At 36.4% G+C, this 21652-nt stretch overlaps 1 protein-coding gene and 1 pseudogene across 1 annotated transcript; one reads left to right on the top strand and one right to left on the bottom strand.

Moving 5' to 3' along the window:
* Positions 1 to 3440: 3440 nt before the first annotated feature.
* LOC148715023 (uncharacterized) lies at positions 3441 to 3955 on the top strand. The gene has a single exon (XM_088719866.2). It carries the CDS (start codon positions 3546 to 3548, stop codon positions 3735 to 3737), a length of 192 nt encoding a protein of 63 aa, XP_088575992.1. The 5' UTR covers positions 3441 to 3545; the 3' UTR covers positions 3738 to 3955.
* Positions 3956 to 16259: 12304 nt separating this feature from the next.
* Positions 16260 to 17352, bottom strand: LOC103713663 (pathogenesis-related protein PR-1 type pseudogene; annotated as a pseudogene).
* Positions 17353 to 21652: the final 4300 nt, after the last annotated feature.

Genomic DNA, 21652 nt, shown 5'->3' with positions numbered 1-21652 from the left:
CATGACCATTTTGGATCCATCATTCATGTGGGCATTGATGCGGGCATTGGAACGATCATTCATGTGGGCATTGATGCGAGTACAGAATTTCAAGTGACTTAGGTAGAGAATGAACCATTAATCAAGTTACAATAGAATCATCATCTGTATGTAGGCACGAGCCTTTAATATGGCACATTACTAATAAGCAATGAAGTATGTACAAGCTAAAGTTCTTTAAGCACAATTACAGCAGCAAGATTACATTGTTCACTTTAATGTGTCTTCGTGATTTTTAATGTTCTTCGTATTCATGCTCTCTAGTATAGCTACTAGAAATGAGGCTCCGTTGGGGGAAGCTATTGGCAGCAGAGCTTTGTAAGTAGAGCTTTTGAAAGTAGAGTTTTCTGAAGTAGTGCTTTTATAAAAAGCTGTTTACTGTTTGGTAACTATATTTCTAAAGTGTTGTGTCACTTTAACATATGTTTGGTAAACAAACTAAGAAAGTACTTTTGGTATGACAAAATGATCATAAAGAACATTGCATAGTATTATACGATATAGAATAACAAAATATAATATATATTAATACATAAATATATGATATAGTATAATATTACTGTAATGTAATATAATATTATTATAATATAGTAATATAATATTGTATACTATAGCATAATAATTTAATATAATATTAAATTATTTAATATAACATATTAATGTATTATGATATAATGTAATATAATATTACATTTATAGTATAATGCAATAATAAAGATATAAAATATTATAATTATTAGCGAAAAGTAATTTCCTATAATATAACAAATTTTCTAGCTAGGTGATAAAATTGGTTAAACAATTATTGGAGGGACATTTTGGATAATTGTTATATTTTATTATGGATATTTTGGTCAAAAAAATAGTTTTTTGACTGGGCCTAAAAGCGTTTTCCGAAAAGCTCCAAAATGGAGTTTCTCCGAAAAAGTTATTTTTAGCTTTCTAAAAAAGCTAAAACAGTTTCTCAAAATTTTTATCAAATATTCTTATTTTATCTAAAAGTACGTTTGGAGGGCTAGAAAGTGCTTTTTGGCTCTCCAAAAGCTCTTCCAAATGGAGCCTGAGAGAGCTAAGTTAAACTTTACATGTAATGGTGTCATTCTATTGTAATCAAGAATGAGCCAAGGGTCTTCTAAGATTTTTGTAAGATCAAAGATCAGAGTGCATTTAAACTTTGCCTCTTTTTTTCAAATTATAATATTAAACTACTTTGTGAACTTGGTTCATGTTGTTAATGCTGGAATTGCCACTGGTTAACCAAAACTGGGTACCATTTGAAAGCTTTTCCTCCTTTTTATATTCAAGAAATTAATGCTTGAACTCTGTGCATCTCAATCTTCTTCTTTTTAACTTTTTAAGTAACTAGAATGGTGTTCATGTTGTTAATGTTGGAATTGCCAAAGCTGGCTAACCAAAACTGAGTACCATTTGAAAACTTATCTTCCTTTTTACATTCAAGTAATTAATGCTTGCACTTTGTGCATCTTCATCTTCTTCTTTTTTTACTTTTTAAGTAACTAGAAGGGTGCACATGCCATGGACATGGAGATTGTATTTAACCATCCTTATATTATTGGATTAGAAATTAAATTATAATTTGAAAATATTAATTTTTTGATTTATTGATAAAATGCTTTGCCAAATTTGATTTGCATTCAACATTATCCAACGATAGGCTTCTTATGCTAACATGCAATCATCTAGGAGTATTGGTTCCTTTTATTTTGAAAAGGAGAGTGTTATAGGTAAACTTTTGAGCCATTAAATATCCTTTTCTTTTTTGAAGAGAAAGAGTTATTATGTATTTATATACCTTGCATCCACTAAAAAAATTCCAATAAAAAAAGCTTAGTACACCTCAGTATTGTGATATATGGAAACAGGCCTACTAGAAAGGTAGCCATCAACCTTGTAACTTACCATTACTTTGGGCTTGTTTGGTTCGTAGGAAAGGAAGGGGAAAAAGTGTGGTCAATGAGAAAGTAATGAAATGCCTCTTGTTTGGTTGGAGTTTTCAAAGGAGGAAAATAAAAAAGTTATGGAAAAGTAAAATATAGATTTGGCATCTTCATGGCACTTTAATTGGCATTACACATGGTAAGAAACTAACATGTTGGATTCTATGTTATTGACCAAGGAGAGAGGAAAAAAGAAAAAACAATCTTCTTTTCTTCCCCATCGCTTCTTTCAATCCTTCAATTCTTTCAGCGATAGCACTTTCCTTACATTCTCACTATCCAATCAATATATGGATTCAAAGAAATCGAACAAACCTTCCTACTAGTTGCTTTTAGGAGTACTATAGATTAATATATGAATTTTGTGCGCTAGCAACTTGGTTAGGCTATGGTCCTGGCAAAAATTTCCAAGTTTCCCGGCGTTTGCCGAGGATCAATTTGGAAGTTTAACAAATTTATTCCCCTGACGAATGATCTTCTATCCCTGTAATTGCCAAAATGCTACATACATCAAAAAATGAAGAATTATGTTATCTCCTAAAATGTTGTACTTTAACTAGGCAATTCTAGTAAATAATTTGCTAGGTAATTTTATATAAAATGCAAGAGTTAAGGAATTAAAATGATTTCTTTTTTCTTAGAAAAAGGAACTATTCTTTTTTTTTCCCAATCGAAAGTTTAATTTTTATCCATCTCGTGCCCTTTGCATGTCTTTATGACGTTTTAACTTTTTACAGACCTGTCTCAAAAAACTAAGAGTAGATGGCACCGATTGCCATCGTTGGCACTTTGTTTCTCACGCCTATAGATGCCTTGTTGCCGAGGGAAGTTGAAAAGTCCGAAGCAATAATTAAGTCATCCTGTTTTGGTCTTGACAGCCATGGTCCAAGCATTAATTTTTTTTTTCTAGACCCAATACTTGCAACGAATACTTCTAAGAATAGGTAACGCCGGGTCCAAGTCAAGCCAGGCTATTTCAAATTAGATTGCATAAGTGGTTGGAAATAAATCAGTGTGCGGCCCCTTCGGTCGTTAGCAGTTTAAATGCAATATTATGTGGACGAAGACAAGTTTTCCAATTCTGCATTCAAAGCTCCTCTAAACATTTGTACGTACAATAGCCAAAATTAATTGCAGCTTTTGACTATGACCGCTATAGCAAGGCTACGTGATGTTACAACAGTAACAGGTACTCGATCATCTCTTTGTTAATCTAAAATTAAATTCAGTGAACAGAGAAATCGCAGAACAATATTGTAATTTCTGTGTTACCACCTATTATGTCTCATTGATATAGCTAATGATGAAATAAATTTGGGCCGTTGCCATTCGATAGGTATCATGAGTCAACATAATCAAACAGTTCTCTCATGGACTTGGTCATATATTTTAGAATCTTGGGAATTAGAGGTCCGCAGGTGCAGGTTATATAGAAAGTTCTTGCAGAATACTGGAACATCTAGCGGGCATAAAGGGCAGCCAAGATGCTTTGGTTGCCGGGTTTTAAAGCTGATAGCCATCGTCGCCGACGAAGCTTAAGGGAGAAAGATGTGCTACGAGGTTAAGTGCGGCACGTGTGGGAAGAGCACGTGGGGAGGGTGCGGCCGGCACGTTGCATCGGTCTACCGGCGGATAGGAGAGGGGCAGCACTGCCTCTGCCGTGATTGGCCCGGCGTCTCATCGACGGCGACCGCCGCCGGGCCGGCCGCCAATACCCAGTCTGGCTGTGTCATCCTCTAATTTAGGAGACTATTAGATCTACTGCTCATTATAGTTCATGGGGAAGCCTTCAGGTCCATGAATTGCTGGGTTCTTGATGGACGGCGTAGTTATATATCTCGAATTTTGATTAAGTTGTTATTATATATCGGACAGGTCGTTGCTTGTTTGAAGAAGTCGCAGCTTATTGTATGTTGATGATATCTATGAATTTTGATTAAGTTTCTCTCTGTCTTGTATTTCTCGTGAGCTCTCTTAGTCTTCTTTCTTTTTGTTATCTTGTATTGTTGGAGGTTAAAATTGATGGTCTCAATTTAGAGAGACACAGAGATATATCAATAGATTGATGTTTGGGCAATCCTTGGGACAATTTTTTTTGGTTTAAACTAATTAGGAAGAGGACAAATTTGATTGCCCTGACACATGGAACATAGTAATGACCACAATCTCTTCCCTGCTATAAACCTTTCCCCCACCCTTCTCTTACCTCCGACGAACTTCTCCTTCATCATCCTTGTTCAATCCTCTGCCACCATCTCTCCCCGACCCGAAACATCTATTGCAAAGTCAGCTTTGGCTTAGGATCGAACAAAATCGAGAGCGAGAGAGAGAGAGACAATGAACCATACGCTGGGGAGAGTTTGTGAAGGATCTAAAGAATTTGCTAGAGTTCTTTATATATAATAAATTTTTTATTTTTAGTTACCATTCCATGGATGATGAGTAATCCAGATTTTTCTCAGAGACAATCCTTTCCGATTGGTAGAAAGTACATGAAGATTTTCGAATGGTGAAAAAAAGTTGAAAGAAACTCAAAACAGAGAGCAAAGATATTTGAGCAAGAAGCTCTTTTTCTTCTTTACACCATTGATGTATTCGATCTGTATTTATATACATAGCTTTAACTAAAAGAACTAACTGTTAACTGAATAACAGAAGGGATAACTACTTTAACCAATTCTGGGATAAGCTAACTAACCAAGCTCACTAAAGTAACCAAGCTAAATGAACCAATTATGAGATTAAACGTAACATCTGAATATCTGAACGTCAATACTCCCCCTCAAGATGGAGTGTGCAAATTGTGAACACCCTTCTTGCGAAGCAAAGTATGGAATCTAGCAACTCCAAGACTCTTAGTTAGCAAGTCAGCAAGCTGCATAGTGCCCGAAACATGCAAAGTCCGAATCATTCCTAACTGAAGCTTGTCTTGTACAATGTGGCAGTCTATTTTAATATGCTTGGTCCTTTCTTGAAACACCAGAGTAGCAGCAATGTGTAGTGCTGCCTTATTATCACAAAATAACAAAGCTATTATTGTGTGTGAAACATTGAGATTATTAAGGAGGCTTATCAACCAAATGAGTTCACAGCAGGTGGATGCTATGGACCGATATTCTGCTTCTGTTGAGGACCTTGATACAGTGTGTTACTTCTTTGATTTTCATGATATAAGTGAATTCCCAAGAAATATACAAAAACCTGGAATGGAGTGTCGAGTATCAGAACATACTCTCCAGTCCGCATCACAAAATGCTTTCAAATACAGCTCAGAATTAGAAGGAAAAAACAACCCCATCCCAGTGTAGACTTTAGATATCTTAAGACATGATAAGCAGCATCAAGATGAGGTTATTTTGGAGAGTCTAAGAACTAACTTAAAACTTGTACACAGCATGTCATATCAGGTCTTGTTATAGTGAGATAAAGCAATCTTCCTACAAGCCTTCTGTAGATCGTAGGATCGACAATGGGATCCCCTTCGTACCTGCTGAGTTTCAAATTTTATGCCATGGGACATTTTGCAGGTCTTGCACCAAAATACCCAGCATCATCTAATACTTCTAGAGCATATTTCCATTGAGGAATAGAAGTTCTTTTTGAGCTTCTAGCTATTTCAAGACCAAGGAAGTATTTTAGAACCCCTAAATCCTTAAGTTTAAGTAATGATTATGTCATCAACATAAACCAATATAGCCGTATATGAACAATCATTTTTTCTTGTGACTAGAGAGTAGTCAGCCTTGGATTGAGTGAAAACATGAGAAATAATGAAAAAGGACAACTTTTCAAACCACTGTCTTGAAGTCTGCTTCAATCCATATATGGATTTATTTAAATGGCAGACCAGCCTCTTCCCTTTCTCCCCCTGCAGCTCATAACATCAAGTCACCATGCAAAAATGCATTATTAACATCAAGTTGATATAAGAACCAGTTGTTAATGGCTGCAACTGCCAAAAGAGTTTTGATTGTTACCAACTTGGCAACCGGGCAGCTTGTTGTGTATATCCCTTAGCAACAAGTCTTACTTTCTTTCTCTCTTCAGTTCCATCTAACTTGAATTTTTGTTTGTAAACCCACTTGCAATCCAATGCTTGTTTTCCTTCAGGCAATGTAGTGACAGTCCAAGTATTATTATCAATAAGGGCCTTACGTTCAGCATCTATGGCAGCACACCATTCAGGTGATTTAGATGCTTCAGCATAGGTCTTTGGATCAGTAGTAGATGAGATGGATAATGCAAAGGTACGGTGAGAAGGATAAGGCTTTTCATAGCTTAGAAAAGTTGAAATATCATGGGGCTTGCCTTGCTCTGCACAGAATTTTGATTGTTAAATGACTGATTGAGAGTGTGAAACATTTGAAGCTAGGTTGCAATGATACTCTTGGAGATAAGTAGGAGGATGTCTGATTCTAGAAGATCTTCTGAGTGGCTAGGTGAGAGTGGAGGGATTTGTTGGAATAATTTCAGGAGGAGGTGCTGAATGTGTAGTGCAATGTGATGTATCAGCAGAATTAATAGGTGCAGCAGTAGGACTAAGTGTATCAAAGGAATTATGTGTAGGAATGGGTGTTTCAACACTGAAATTTCTTAAATTGGGAGCATTGGAAGTAGTTTGAGAGGAAAAAAAATCATTTGAAGCAGTGGAAGATGGAAGGAAGAGAGTATCATGATACTAAAATGCAGAAGAGTTAGTATCATGATACGAGGCTGAATGAGTGGTTGAAGCATGTTGAAAGCGAAAATTGGACTCATAGAAAATAACATCTCTTGAAATGAAAATGGTTTTAGACTGAATGTCATACAGCTTGTAGGCTTTCATGCCATGAGGACATCCAAGAAAGATGCATTGCCTAGCTCTTGCATCAAATTTTGACCTATGTCCTTTTAGAGTAGAGGCATAGCATAAGCAACTAAAGACTCTTAAGTGAGAATAAGATGGTTTTGAAGAGAATAGAACTTCATAAGGGGATTTATTAGAGAGTTTGGGAGTGGGTATCCTATTAATAAGGTACACATCAATGAAACCTTCCTTGTTTTTAACACTCAAAGCCATGTCATTGATCGGCTTCAGGTAGAATAATTCTCTTCATTCAAGATTAATGAGATAAGTGGCAAATCTGTGTTATCACCATGGTGCAAGAAATAGGGACTCGTTGGATCCTCAATCACATTCTGAACTGGTGAGGAGATGGAATCAGCAGTGGCATTAGCAGAGGACACCATGGTGGGAAGCGCTCAAAGTTCTAATACCATGAAGATTTTCGAATGGTGAAAGAAATTTGAAAGAAACTCAGAACAGAGAGCAAAGATATTTGAGCAAGAAGCTCTTTTTTCTTCTTGACACCATTGATGTATTCGGTTAAATTTAACTGAAAGAACTAACTGTTAACTGAATAACAGAAGGGATAACTACTTTAGCCAATTCTGGGCTAAGCTAACTAAACTAACCAAGCTAAATGAACCTACTATGAGATTAAATGTAACATTTGAATATCTGATCGTCAACAGAACATGAATAGATGGCAATACTGTAATTTGGACGAACTTTGATAATTTTTTTTTAATAAGATGGATGAATCATATATTTTTGGTAAGAATGCATTCAACAAAATCAGAAAATAAGGTATCACGAAGCATGCTTAGGATTAGGGGTGCAAATGGATCGGATTGACCCATGACTCGAATCGAGTTGACCCAATTAAATCCGATCCGACCTATTTTAAAGGATTTGTGAGGTGGGGTTGGGTGCTAAAATTAGACCCATTCTATTTTTGGGGCTGGATTTGGATTTTCTGAATTCTGGCCTAATTAAATCTGACCCGATTTATTTAAAAGTTAAGTAATTTTGGATTTCCAACCTTACAACCCACCCCACCTCGTTCTCAGTTGGGCCCATGGGCAGCAGAGGTGCAAGCCAAGTCTTAAAGCCCGGCCCAGTCTGTGACTCACTGACGGTTAACTTAACAGTTTTACTCTTAACTTAAGGCCTGGCCCAGCCTGTGACTCACCGACTTAATGAGTCCTTGGTCTCCACTCAACAATTGACCATTTCGATTTTCCACGGCTTCGAGCCTTCGCCCTTCGTCTGATCGTCTCTTCCCCTCTTCCATCCGGCCATCCCGAGTCCCGACCCACATTTCTGGCAGCTCTCTATCTTTGTTTGGATGCTCACAGTATCCCATAATTTTTTTTTTTTATAAGAAAGTACGTTTGATTTGTTCTTCAGTGCTGTTCCTTTGAACAAAAAGTATTTTTAACACTTTTATAATTTTATTATGCTTTTAGATTAGTTTCTGCTTTGCTGAAGGAATGATACTTAAAGCGTTTTTCTGTGGTAACATGGGAATTGATACAATCTTGTATTTCTGCTAAAGCTTTTGATGGTTTTGAGTCTGTTATTTCGTGTTTCAACTCTTCTCTTCTTTCTGTCTTTACCGATCATAGTTCTCTCTTTTCTTTTTTTTTCTTGGGGCATGGTGCTGAAACAATTTGTCATTTCTTCAGTGCTTTGATGTTGTTCCTTTTTGTGTTTTTTCTGTTTGTCTGTGATGATCTGAGTCTGGTTTGAACTCTATCCATCTTTTGTTCTCATGGTCCAATCTCCATAGTAGGGGTTTATAATTTATGGATTTTGTGATTTTTCTTTTATTTTATTTATGAAATCCACGGTTCAATCATCTTATTGTCTGCTTTGTTTTCAGTGATATTTCGGTGTTATGTTAGCTATGGAATGTTCCGTTATAATTTTTGGCTTGAGTTTCATGGTTTGCTCATGCCTTCTCTGCCCCATTAGTTTCCTTCTCTTAGCTTGGAGTTCATGCATCGATGGCAAAATTTTCACATTAACGATACAATCATAAACATACTGGCTTTTAGTAAATTTAAAAGGAATTCTGACCATCATCGTATATGTAATATATAACAGGGCACAGGTGGTAGGTTGGCCACCAATCCGTAGTTATCAGAAGAACACGATGGCTACTAACCCATCGAAGAACAAAGAAGATGTTGAAGGGAAAAAAGGATTTGGGTGTTTGCATGTCAAGGTTAGCATGGATGGAGCCCTCTACCTCTGGAAAGTTGATATGAAAATGTGAGGACCCGTGCGGCGTGTATTTAGTCTCACATCGGTTATTTGCTCGGTAGATCTTGGGTACTTATATAGCATCAAGGAATCCAAATAATACCTTCCGACTAGCTATTTTGGGTGAGATCCTGGGTGTTACAAATGACATCAGAGCGGACCCGGCCCATAATCTATATAAACTAGGGGACACTGCAGCACAGATCCATTGGGACTTACCACGGGCCGATCGTGGTGTTTGTGATTAGATTTGAATGGATTTGAACTCTTAGCCTGATAAGGACGTCAGAGCTTAAACGGAAGGAGTATATGAGGACCCATGCGGGCGTGTATTTAGTCTCACATCGGTTATTTGCTAGGTAGATCTTGGGTACTTATACAGGATCAAGAAATCCAAATAATACCTTCCGACTAGCCATTTTGGGTGAGGCTCTGGATTATTATTGAAAACCTACAACAACTATAAGGAGCTGTCATCATCACTTGGAAAAATGTTCAGCTGCCTTTATTGATAACCTCTGAACTTTTCGCATTTTCATTTGGATTTTTTTTTCTTTTTTTCATCTTTGAGACCTGGATGAATTTGACCTGAATGCTATGCCTTCATTTTCTTCATCGAATTATATCTATGATTTTGATTTATGCTCCATGCTTGACAAATTTCTTCAGAAATGTAATCTGTTTTTTCCTCTTACAGCAAGCTATACTGGGCTGAATGATAGACGCATGGTGGATGCAAAAAATGTTGCAAACAGATTTATTGCACTGGATGCGTTTTTTATTACTTTAATATGCCTCGAAGAAACTTATAGATAACCTTTGACAATGCTGTAGCTTCAGTATTATATTTGTCCTTTATTTTGAAAATTTTGCTGGTTTTCTCTGAAGTAGTGGAATTGCACTGCTTTCTGTAGTCTTATTAGGATAGTCTAACTTACGGACTTACCTTTCTCCCAGAAAGTATCTACATGAGTTTAGAAACGCATATTCTTCTTTCCACAAGTTTTGAATACCGCAAAAGCAATATTTAGGTAGAGTCCACCTATTCTCTTATTTCAGAAACAGAGAGAAAAATTATTCTTCAAATCAGACAAACTCTGAAACTTTTTATGTTCTCATATTATTAAAAATATCTGAAAATATTTTTTTTTAAAATTATATGAGGACCAAACGACCCAGATCCGAACTGGACCCGAATTTTTTTTGGGTTAGGACTGGTTTATATATGGATCTGACCCGATCCGAATGATCCGTTGGGTCAAAAATTGTAGCTGTGGACACGAACTGACCCGACCTAATTTTCTATTGGGTAGAGTTTGGGTCCAAAATTGATGAATATCTAGCAACTTGGGCCCCTCTTTTATAGATGGGTATTCCTTGTCCCACTGGGCCTGGACTTTCCAAAGTGCTAAAGCAAGTAGAAAGCTACCTATTGGGTTTTCTTATTTTGATTAGCCTAGAAATATGAGTCCAACTAAAACTAGTTCTTACTGTGCCATGCGCCAAATTATGATTGGTAGGCCTTGATTTTGGCCACATAATTTTTTTTCTTGTTTTGTTTGTTGTGAAAAAATTACTTGATGGTAAGGATAGAGTAACAGAAATACCGAGAGTTCAAACAAGAGATTAGCAAACATAACGCTCGGCAGTCGGATGGCAACAAATGATCTAGATATGGTAAAGCTCATGTAGAGAAGGATTGCCGCTAGAACATTGGTACGTGCTTTAGTTGTGGTCAGAAGAGCCACAAAATAACTAAATGTCCACAAAGGAAAGAGAATCAACTTGCCCAAACAACTGAACAAAATAAGGATAGAAGTCAGAAGCTCTGGACCCAAGGAAGGGTTTATGCTCTCACATAGCAAGATGCACAAGCTTCTGATGTGTTAGTGATAGGTATTAATCTAGTTTCAGTATTTATTTTTATTTATTATTTAATTCAAATATTAGTCAAACCTACTGCTTTTGTTAGATAAAGCCGAGAGTCTTCCTCCTTCCTGATCGCGATGAAGATCGAAAGTTCATCGTGATCTAGAGTCTGGCCAGATAAGGCCGAGATCAACTATTTAAGGAACCCTTCCTTCTCCATCGAGTTCATCCGAGTTTGAGCCACTAATTCTAAGCTCCTCCAATCTTCTCCCTTGATTCGCCGCTGGAAGGAGCCACTTGACCACCTCATCGAACTAAGGCTCTGAGAAGAATTTTCAGAATTAACTTGACCTATTAGTTTGATTGCATTTGTAAGGTAACTAATATAACCCTTTTTATAGATTTATCTGTAAATTATAAATATTTTATGGCTCGAATTATTTCTGATTTATGAATTTGATGCATGATGATTTATTATTATATATACGTTTTTCTTTAATATTGTATGATTCTTGGCCAATTGCACATTTCGAACAACATTTTTTCATTTTTGCAAATAGGAAGAGGCATCATCACTCCAAACCAGCTTATATGAAGAACCAATACTTGATGTGCCTGTCATATGTAGGCCCTAAATTGAGGTGGATTGCAATTCAATGCTTGACCTATTACCTACAACAATTAAGAGGACCTACTCCAGTGTTGAGCCTGAAATTGTCAGTACAATATTGGCTTAAATAGAAGCTTAGCAACACGTAGAGGCCATATTTGTTTAGTTACGTCAAGAGGCGCCATTGCCATCTGCCCGAATGAAAGTCATTTTCCAAAGGGACCACAAAATAGCTTATTTTCATGTTCTTTTTAAATTCTCTCTCTCTCTCTCTCTCTCTCTCTCTCTCTCTCTCTCTCTCACACACACACACACACACACACACACACACATAAAACCAAAAAAAAAACAAGAAGGGAGTCTTGGAGTATACTGCACAGTAATTTTGTTCTTGTGCTTTTTTGTTCTTGTGCTTTATTTCGATACCCTGTCAATGGAGGTTGTATATTGACATTCGATACCCTACCAGTGGGGATTGTACGTTGCTACTTTAATACCCTACTAATGGGGGTTATACGTTGGCACGTTGATACCCTGCCAGTGGTGGTTATACGTTGGTATTTCAATACCTTACCATTAGGAGTTATGCGGTGGTACTTTGATGTGATCATAGTTTTGGGCCTTCGATTTGATTTTAATGATTTGAAAGAAATTGATTTATGAATGACATTTAAATTTTGAGAAAAATTAAAAATTTGGTATGTGTAATATTTGATAATGTTGCATATCTAGATTTGGCTTTAAATTGATGAAATTCATATGCTTATTATCTATAATTTATTTAAGTTATTGTCTGATTTATTTTGCTAAAGCATTTATTACTTACTAGGCTGTATAGCTCATCATACAATTTCTTACTAGTTTTTATAGATCTGAAGAATTAGCTTGACTTGAAGATTTATCATGGGAGAGTGAATAGTGACAAAATTTTGACATCTTTATTTATAGTAGATTTTATTTTAGAGTTGATGTAAGATTTTGAAATATGATTGATTTTGTAAAACTTTTAATTTTGTCATTTAAATAGAATTTGAATATTATTATTTAAATTATTTTTGTTGCTTGATTATGATATCATGATGAGATGCTTTATATGCTCGTGGAGAGAGTTCCTTATGAGTGTGTAGCGGATGCCGCGACCCCCAGCTTGCGATCTCGGGTCAGAGGCATGACACTATCAAAATACATGATTTTCAGTTCTTTGTAATTTTAGGTATATAAATTATGATTAATAGTGCGGATATTTAGTTCGAATGCCTCATTGTTGATTTTAGACTTAAGTAGGTCTACCATCTTTGATTGAAGAATCCTTTTCTATTTCTCAATATACATAAATACATACATAGATATACATATATGTACATGGGCATACTTACATATATACGCATGTACATGCATACATACATATGATGTACCTACATACATACATACATATATATATACACACACACACACATTTGTACAGACAAACATATAAAGAGAGAGAGATCTACAACGATTCACTCAGGTTTAGATTTAATGATGGAAGTTTCATATCGATGATGTGAGCAATTGAATATAATCTACTTCTTATACACTGTTTACATACCAAAAATATGTAATTTATAGATTCTGAGCCTATGTATCAAGCAGTCGAAAATAATATATATTGTTACATATTGTAAACTGTTAAATTTTTTGACCACTTGATGCATAGACTAGAAGTCTCCAACTCATATGATTTTTGGTATATAATTAGTTTAGGCATAGTGGATTACATCTAACAACATTGTCATCAATATGGGATCCCTACTATCTGATTTAGATCTAACCAGATTTAAATGAAGATATGCTCTACTCATAGACATTTACGTTTCTAATAATAAATAATCGTCTTAGCTATCTTATATTTTTTTGCATCATGTAAGATGGTGCATGATGAGATCTAGTTTCTGAAATTGTTTGGACAATAACATGTCGGTACTTTATGCATACTTACTAATTTTATTTATATTTCTTCTAATAATTCTATTGCTGACTCAATGTTTTAAAAAAGAAAACTGCTCTTGTTGCCTATGTATATTTTGCATTGTAGGACCATGGAGGATAAGATCAACCAATGAGTTAGTATTGAATATAAACAAGTCAGAACTTCCCATTTGGTTATTAAGTTTTGCTTGCATATTTTAAACAATTGAATTGGTAGCATCATCAATTTAAAAGGCAATTGTTTGTTTTGGCAGCCCACGTTTTTCAACATGTAGCGTTATGGAGGTAAAAATAAGTATTGAAAACGGCAAGTTGGTGCTTTCTACTAACTTAAGAGATCTTTCTTGATATATATATTTTTAGACATTATCTAAATTCTCATTATGCATACTATATTTTTGAATTATTATCTTTGAAGTGCATTGATCTCTAGACGGCCTAGGCCATCGAAGACTTGTCCACCCAATTTACTAACTATAGTATTTTAGAAGTTTAATATCATTTAGGTTCATGAAGAGGAGGATTGTGAAGCATTTTCAAATTAGTTCTAAGAAGATATAAGAGATATAATATTAGGAAAGATCATGCGATATTACATCTGAAATAATAGCTGGAAGCGGTTTAGTTTCACTACCATATGGAAATGTAATCTCTAGTTCTCTTCTAGAGAATTAGAGATTAAATTGAGACTTGTGATTAAGATTGTGATTTCCACACATTGAGTTCTCATAATGGTGCTCCTTCGGAATTTCGAAATGTGACAGTGGAAAAAAAAGGGGGGGGGGGGGGGGGGGGGGGGGGGGGGGACGAAAAATGAAGCCACAGCGAGAACTTTCTACGGCATAGCTGTCCTACATGAACTTACAATAGGATTTGTGCAATCCGAGACACACATGGAACTGTTGATAGCTTGTCTGAAGTGGTGACGCTACAAAAGTAAAAATTATGAGAAAATATCTGGGGGATGCTCTCGGTAATAATTCACCCAATGATACACTATTCAAGTCTGATCGGACATTATGGGTGACAACCCAGGACCTTTTCCAAAAAAGCTCGTTGGAATGTGTTAATTTCATTCATTGGCATTACACAAGTACCTAAGATCTCATATGAGTACCATGCGGGCGTATGGTTAGCCCATATTGGCTATACATTATCTAGTTCTTGGATACTTATATAGAGCCAAAAAACTTGAATACTACCTTCCAACTAGCTTTTTTGGTTAAAATTCGGAGTTGTTACAAATAATATTAGAGCAAGTCCGACCCATGTGTCAGATAGACTAGGAGATACTATAGCACGAGTCTATTTGGGTTGACCATGAGTTGGTTGCAGTGTTTGGCATTAGATCTATGGTAATTGTGCTTAAATTTGAATGCTTGTAAACCGTTAACATGGTAAGGATGTTAGGATTTAAATAGAGGAGTGTATATGGATCCGTATGATCATATGTTTAGTCCACATCAGCTATGCACTGGATACATCTTGATAATGTATATAGGGTTAAGAAATCAGAATAACATGCCTTCTAGTTAGCATTTTATATATGTAGATTATATGTCCCAACATTTTGGTACTATTTAATGAAATATATAAGTATTTTTAGTGACACCAAAATCCTTAGCTGATAACACATACAAATCACTATAGGAAAAGCACAAATTTTCGACACCCAACTGCCGATGCTAGGGAGAAATATCAGCAATTTGGCTGGCGCGCCAAAATTTACCGACGCTTCTAAATAGCCTCGGAAGATACCGACACTTTCTCTAAAACATCGGCGGAAGCCCGACTTAGACGATGCTAAAAAGCGTCGTCGGAAACTAAAGACAATAAAGTCGGAAGATACCGACGCTTTCTCTAAAGCGTCAGCGGGAGCCTAACTTAGACGACGCTTAAAAGCGTCGGCCTATCTTCGGTTTCCGCCGACACTTAGCATCGCCGGGCTCCAAAATAAGCTGTCGCTTATAAGCATTGGTAAAGCTTTAGTTTTTACCGATGCTTTTTTAAAGCGTCGGCGAAAAAAGTTTCCATTCCCAGCTACCCGACGATTTTGCAATGCTTTTGAAAGCGTCGACACCAAAATTACCGACGCTTATAAACATCGGTACATGCTCTAAAAAGCCTCCAAAACGACTTTTTTTTGTAGTGAATAATAAATCACAGAAAAGTTACAGAGCCACTTACGTGGAGTTTTGGGTGTCTGACATCATGCATTTTTTTAAAAATAAAAATTATGTATTCTCCGGCTGCAACAGGATAAGTTATTTTATTTTTTAATTTTTTATAGTTGTTTAAGATATAAAACAAGTCTGAAACTTTTCGGATGAATCGGGATCTGTATGTTAAGCCCGGCAAGTTGATTAGGGGATGACCAGTGGATGATTATGGTGGGAACATGGAGTGGGTCGCTTTGCAAGTTGGGAGGCACGCCTACCGCCCCAATGGGTCAAGGTACTTCGGGGCAACAAATCTTTTGAAGTTTTTTTTTTAATATTTTTTAAATTAAAAAGAAAAATTTATGAAGCGTAAGGGCTGGCTCGAAATCCGAAGCTCAAATAAGCAGTGGTGTCAGGCTTGAAAATTAGGCCGAAGGCTTAGACCAAAACACACCAAGCTCGAGCCTGATTATATCAAGTTATAACGTAGGCTGAGCCCTGCCTAAAACCGATCTGGCACGGTCGCGAACAGATCTAACTGAGAGCAAAGCTAGGACATGAAAACCTTGTTACAAATTCAGAATTATTTCCAACTTTCCACACTGGAATAAACACAAGGGAGCTGAAAAGAAAGGTCACCACAAACTGGTACTGAGTACATACTGCGACATGAAATACAAACACAGTGCATCTCCCTCTGCAATAATTTTTATTCTTCCACTTCGTTATTCCTGCAGCAACTTCAGGTCACCTTCACAGCAGGCCTTATTCTATAGAATCATATACTACTACTGGTGGCACTCTGAAGAGAGCCCTCTTTCAGTACGGACGCTTCCTTTCGACGTTGCCAGGTGGGGAATAGTTGCAAGTGATGAAGGTGCCGCTGCTGTCGCACTGTATCCGGGCGCACCCGATGCCAGTGGAGTCTCTCCACACCACCTGAGTGTAGTGCCCGCACGATTGGCCTGGCGGTGCTGAGCACGAGTTGCTATCGTAGTCATAGTACTGTTTCTCTCCCACCCACAGGTCCACGGCATTCTTGGCCGTGAAGTCCGGCCCACCCCCGATGAAGAGGTTCTCCCCGTAGCCGTAGGAGATGGAATCCGAGTGAATTAGCTGACAGTCACCCTTCCGTTGGTTGGCATAGTCCTCGGCGTAGGACGCCACTGTGGTGTTCCATGACACCGGGCCAACGCCAACAGCCTCCCGGGCGGCGTTGTGGGCATTTACAAAGTCGTCGGGGGAGTTTTGGGCAAGGGTGGCGTGTGCCATTACTAGAACCGTGGCGCAGAAGAAAGAGATTAGGCTTGATGATCCCATGGCTTTCACCTCGCAGTCTTGGGCTCTAAAATCTTTCGTAATGCTTTGCTTCGTATGTGGGAGATCGGGGTATTTATAGTTGAGGGATGCTTAGAAGTCCGCGCTTGCTTAGAATAAGCAGCAGCCACTAGAAGTGTATTTATAAAAGGAGAAAGGATTTGTCTATGAACAACTGGAGAGCCTTGCGTACTGGGATATATGTCTATAGGTTGGTGGATATAAGGGAACTAATAATCCGGACCTGGTGAAAGCGCAGCCAGCAACCATATATGCACGGGAAAATATCGAGGATCCGTGCCTGGATAGGCGGCCACCCCTATGATCTACGTGCCTTTAAAAAGTGGTGCATCGGTTGAAGAGGCGTGGAAGAAAGTAGTAAGAAAGGATGCATGAGAGAGGCTTTGGGTCCTGGGATCTCCAGCTTTTAAAAGAAATATCTGTTTTATATTGTAATGAAAATAAAACTATATGTCATAAAAACTGAGGTTCAATTTCCTTTTTTTTTCAATCATCGTTAAAGAGCTAGGATTGAAACCAGATGGGTTACAGATCGAATACTAATGATCCATATCTATATTTATTTTCTTTGACGAATACAAATATAGATTATGGATACAGATAATATTTAAATGCAAAAATATATATTTATATTTATTTTAAATGGATATGGATACAAATCATATACTGAAAATATCTAATTAAATTTTATGATCATAGAATCCAAGATATTAATTAATAAATGAATGGTAAATCAAATTAATAGTATATCAATATGGTCATATTTTTTTTAGAAGTTCAAGAGTGTTATATAAAATTAAATAAGATTATAAATAAAACAGGATACTTGGATACAGATCCGTAGTTGTCTGTTATATCTATATCCCTTTTTTTCACAGATATGGATATCAATATAGATACATATATTATCTGGATGCTCGAATTTTTATTCATATCTAGATAGACTTGGACACGAAAATAATTTATATCTAATCCACTTTCACTTCTATTGAAAACATACTTATTTATTTTATTTAGGTCAACTTTGCTGGATTAGGTTGGAAAAGTGGAGTTAGTTGGCCTCACCAAATATTTCAACTAGATTAGGTGAGCCGGGGGTGGCTAGATTAATTGACCTTCAGGTCAAGGCACTAAACAAATATCGAAATATTAAATAATAGCTTACAAAAAAGCATGTGGACACAATGTGCCATTACGTAGAACTAAAATTTAGAACGATAATTAGAGCTTCAAGCCACCATCATCACACTACGATTTTAGCCCAAGATATTGTGAAAACTACTGGTAACATTATGTAATGAACATGACAACTACTGGTAACATTATATAATGAACATGACAACTGTATTTCAAACTGCCCATGCTTGTAAAATTTAATCCTCTGTATTAATTATTACATTCACAATTATGTCTTTATATATTTGTACAAGAAGTATAAAACATTATAAAAATATTATATATCGGTATATATAGAAATAAAGTCATTTATATAGCACTACCTTCTGTTCTTGCTCACTATTTACAACTATAGATAATAAAGAACTACAATAATGACTATTATTTTTGTTTGGCTATGATATTTAGTTTGTACCCGCTGGAATATTTAGGTTTTCGATATTTGCCCATTCAGAAGGAGCATGGCTGAAAATTAACCTTTTCCAATATGTAAAAAATATGTGGAATAGTAATTCTTATTTCATTGGGCTCGCATTTCTTATTTCTAGCTAGATATTTAGGTTTCTAGCTGCTGCGGAGCTGTCGTGGGGCTGTCGCGGATCCCACCCTTGTTACTCCAAGAAAAGCAGAGCAGAAGATTGCAATCGTGATCCTCTATTTTGCTTCTTTTATTTGAATTGAACTGAGGTCAATTGGCTCTGCCTGCCGACTTAGAAAAATTTCGTCATCGAAATTTGAAGAATCCAGATCTTCCAAATTTAGAGATACTCAACCCATTGAGTAACATAAATCTAAGATCTCATTCTCCTCGATCAAAATTGGTGTGATAGGTAACTTCGGATCAATATCAAAAATTTTATATAAATTAGCAGGATTAGCACTAGTTAAGTGATTAACTAAAATCTAAGATTGAAATCATTTTCTTTATGCAAGTTCGCTCCAGATTGGATTGGGATCATTTCACAATAAGATGAATAAAATTAATTGTATTTGATATAGAACTTGAGATGAAATAGATTTCATATATTTGTTATGGTAGAGTGCTGATCCCATAAAAAATAATGGCCAACCTTAGAGTCAAACCATTATGTGGCTAGGAATGTGATTCCCAAAATGAACATATAATGATTTGCATTAGACAATAATAGTCTATCTCAAAAATGATTGGCATCAAATCATAAGAGCAAGTCCGAGAAGGCAAAGTATTGATACTGTGATTCGATATGTATCAAGGTTTTAAATTTAGCTTAAATTTATAAATCATAAAGAGAGAATAATTAACACATGACTTATTTGGATACTTAAAAATTTAGATCATATTTAATCAATGATCAACTCACCCTAGTCATTCAAATTTTTTTTAGCATACCAATAATAGAAGAATCTATCAGAGAGATAATATAGTCATATCATGATTAACCTAAGAATCAACAATATTCACCTTCTCTTATTAACAAAAATATTCTTAATACTTGTTCTTTTCTATCAACCACATGTACAGGTTGCTCATCATATGTCAAGTCTTCTCTGAGCTACAAAGGAGTCATTTCTACCATATGGCCTACATCTGTAACATACATAACATGAAAATATGGAATACATTATGAATCCAAATCGTGCAGATGAAAGTGCCAATCTATATGCAGCAGCTCCAACTCTTTTCAGAATCACAAAGGGTCTCACATAACGTGGACTGAGTTTTTCATGAATTTCAAATTGTATTACCCCTTTAGTAGGAGACACTTTTAAAAATACATGATCTCCCATCTGAATTCCAATTCTTGCCTTCTATTATCTGCATAATTTTTTTGTTTACTCTAAGCTATCTGGACGAGTTCTTTGATTAGCTGGATTTTCTCTCCTATTTGTTGAATAATCTCGGGACCCATAAGTTTTTTTTCGCCTATATCATTCCAACATATAGGAGATCTGCACTTTCTTCCATAAAAAGCCTCATAAGGGGCCATTTGAATACTTTCTAGCAGCTATTGTTATATGCAAACTCAACCAAAGAAAAGTGGTAGTCCCAAGATCTCTCATATCAGTCGCACAAGCTCTCAGCATATTCTCCAAAATTTGAATTGTTCTTTTTGACTAGCCATCTGTTTAAGAGTGAAAAGTTGTACTGAAATTGAGTGGTCCCCAAAGCTTTATGCAGACTATCTCAAAAATGAGATACAAACCATGAGTGCCTATTAGAAACAATGGATACAGGTACCCCATGCAACCTCATTATCTACTCAATATAGAGTTCTGCAAACTTTTCAAATATCATTCTTGCTTTAAACTCTTCTGACTCTACAATCACCTATATAGCATCATGACCCTTAGGAGTACGAGGCAACTCAGAGATGATATCTATTGTAATATGTTTTCACTTTCATTCAAGAATCAGAAGAGGATGCAACAATCCAGCCGGTCTTTGATGTTCTACCTTAATCTGATGACAAGTCAGACATCATGACACAAACTGTGCAATTTCTCTCTTTATATTATTCCACCAAAATATATTCTTCAAATTCTTATGCATCTTAGTACTCCTAGGATGCACTATATATTCGGTGCTATGAACATCTTTCATAATTTCTATTTATAACTTAGAATCATTTAGAATTCAAATTCTGTTCCTAAATCTCAATGATCCATCCTCATGCACTCTAAACTCTGTCTGAGAACCTGCTTCAACATCATTTCTAATTTTTTGCAACTGGGGGGTCATCTATTAAGGTAGGTTGGACACACAAGTTAGCCAAATGTATATCAAGATCATGCCAACATACTTAAATTTTTGTTGTCCCCAGATCTTCCAAAATGCTCCTCTGAGAGGTGAGTAAAACAACAACATTATCCATAAATTTTTCACTCAGTGCATCAACCACGACATTAGCTTTTTTTGGATGGTAATGTATAGATAAATCATAATCTTTAAGCAACTCCAACCATCTTTTCTGTCTTATATTGAGTTCGTTCTAAGTAAAAAGATATTTTAAACTTTTGTGATCAATGTACACCTTACAACATTCACCATATAAGTAATGTCTCCAAACAGGGTGAACTAGGCCCAAAATGGGTATGGTCTGAAATGGACGAACACGACCCAAAATTGGATGAACTAGGCCCAACACAACCCAAAATGAATGCACTAGGCCCACATTGGATGAACAAGGGCCAATCATGTTCCAAAATGGTGTTCTTCATCCCTTTGAACAGGGAGAAGAGAAGGAAGAGAGGGAGGAGAAGTTGGACCTGGGTGGCCGGAGAACGTTGTCCGGTCGACAGCCAGCCGACAGTAGTGGCGGCCAGTGGCAGCTGCAATGGCTGGTGAGAAGGAGGAAATTCGAGATTGTTCTTAGTTTGGCCCAAAACAGGGAAAAAGAAAAACTTCTCCATTAGCTTCAACTAGAGGAACAGGGCAAGAGGCTTATCGGTGCATCGATGGAGAAAA

The sequence above is a fragment of the Phoenix dactylifera genome, chromosome 1 (assembly GCF_051530095.1).
Source record: "Phoenix dactylifera cultivar Ajwa chromosome 1, Ajwa_hap1_PhDact_Kaust_v1.1, whole genome shotgun sequence".
In the NCBI taxonomy this organism is placed as follows: domain Eukaryota; kingdom Viridiplantae; phylum Streptophyta; class Magnoliopsida; order Arecales; family Arecaceae; genus Phoenix; species Phoenix dactylifera.
The sequence above is the reverse complement of the archived record's forward strand: the minus strand, read 5'-3'. Positions and strand labels throughout refer to the sequence as shown.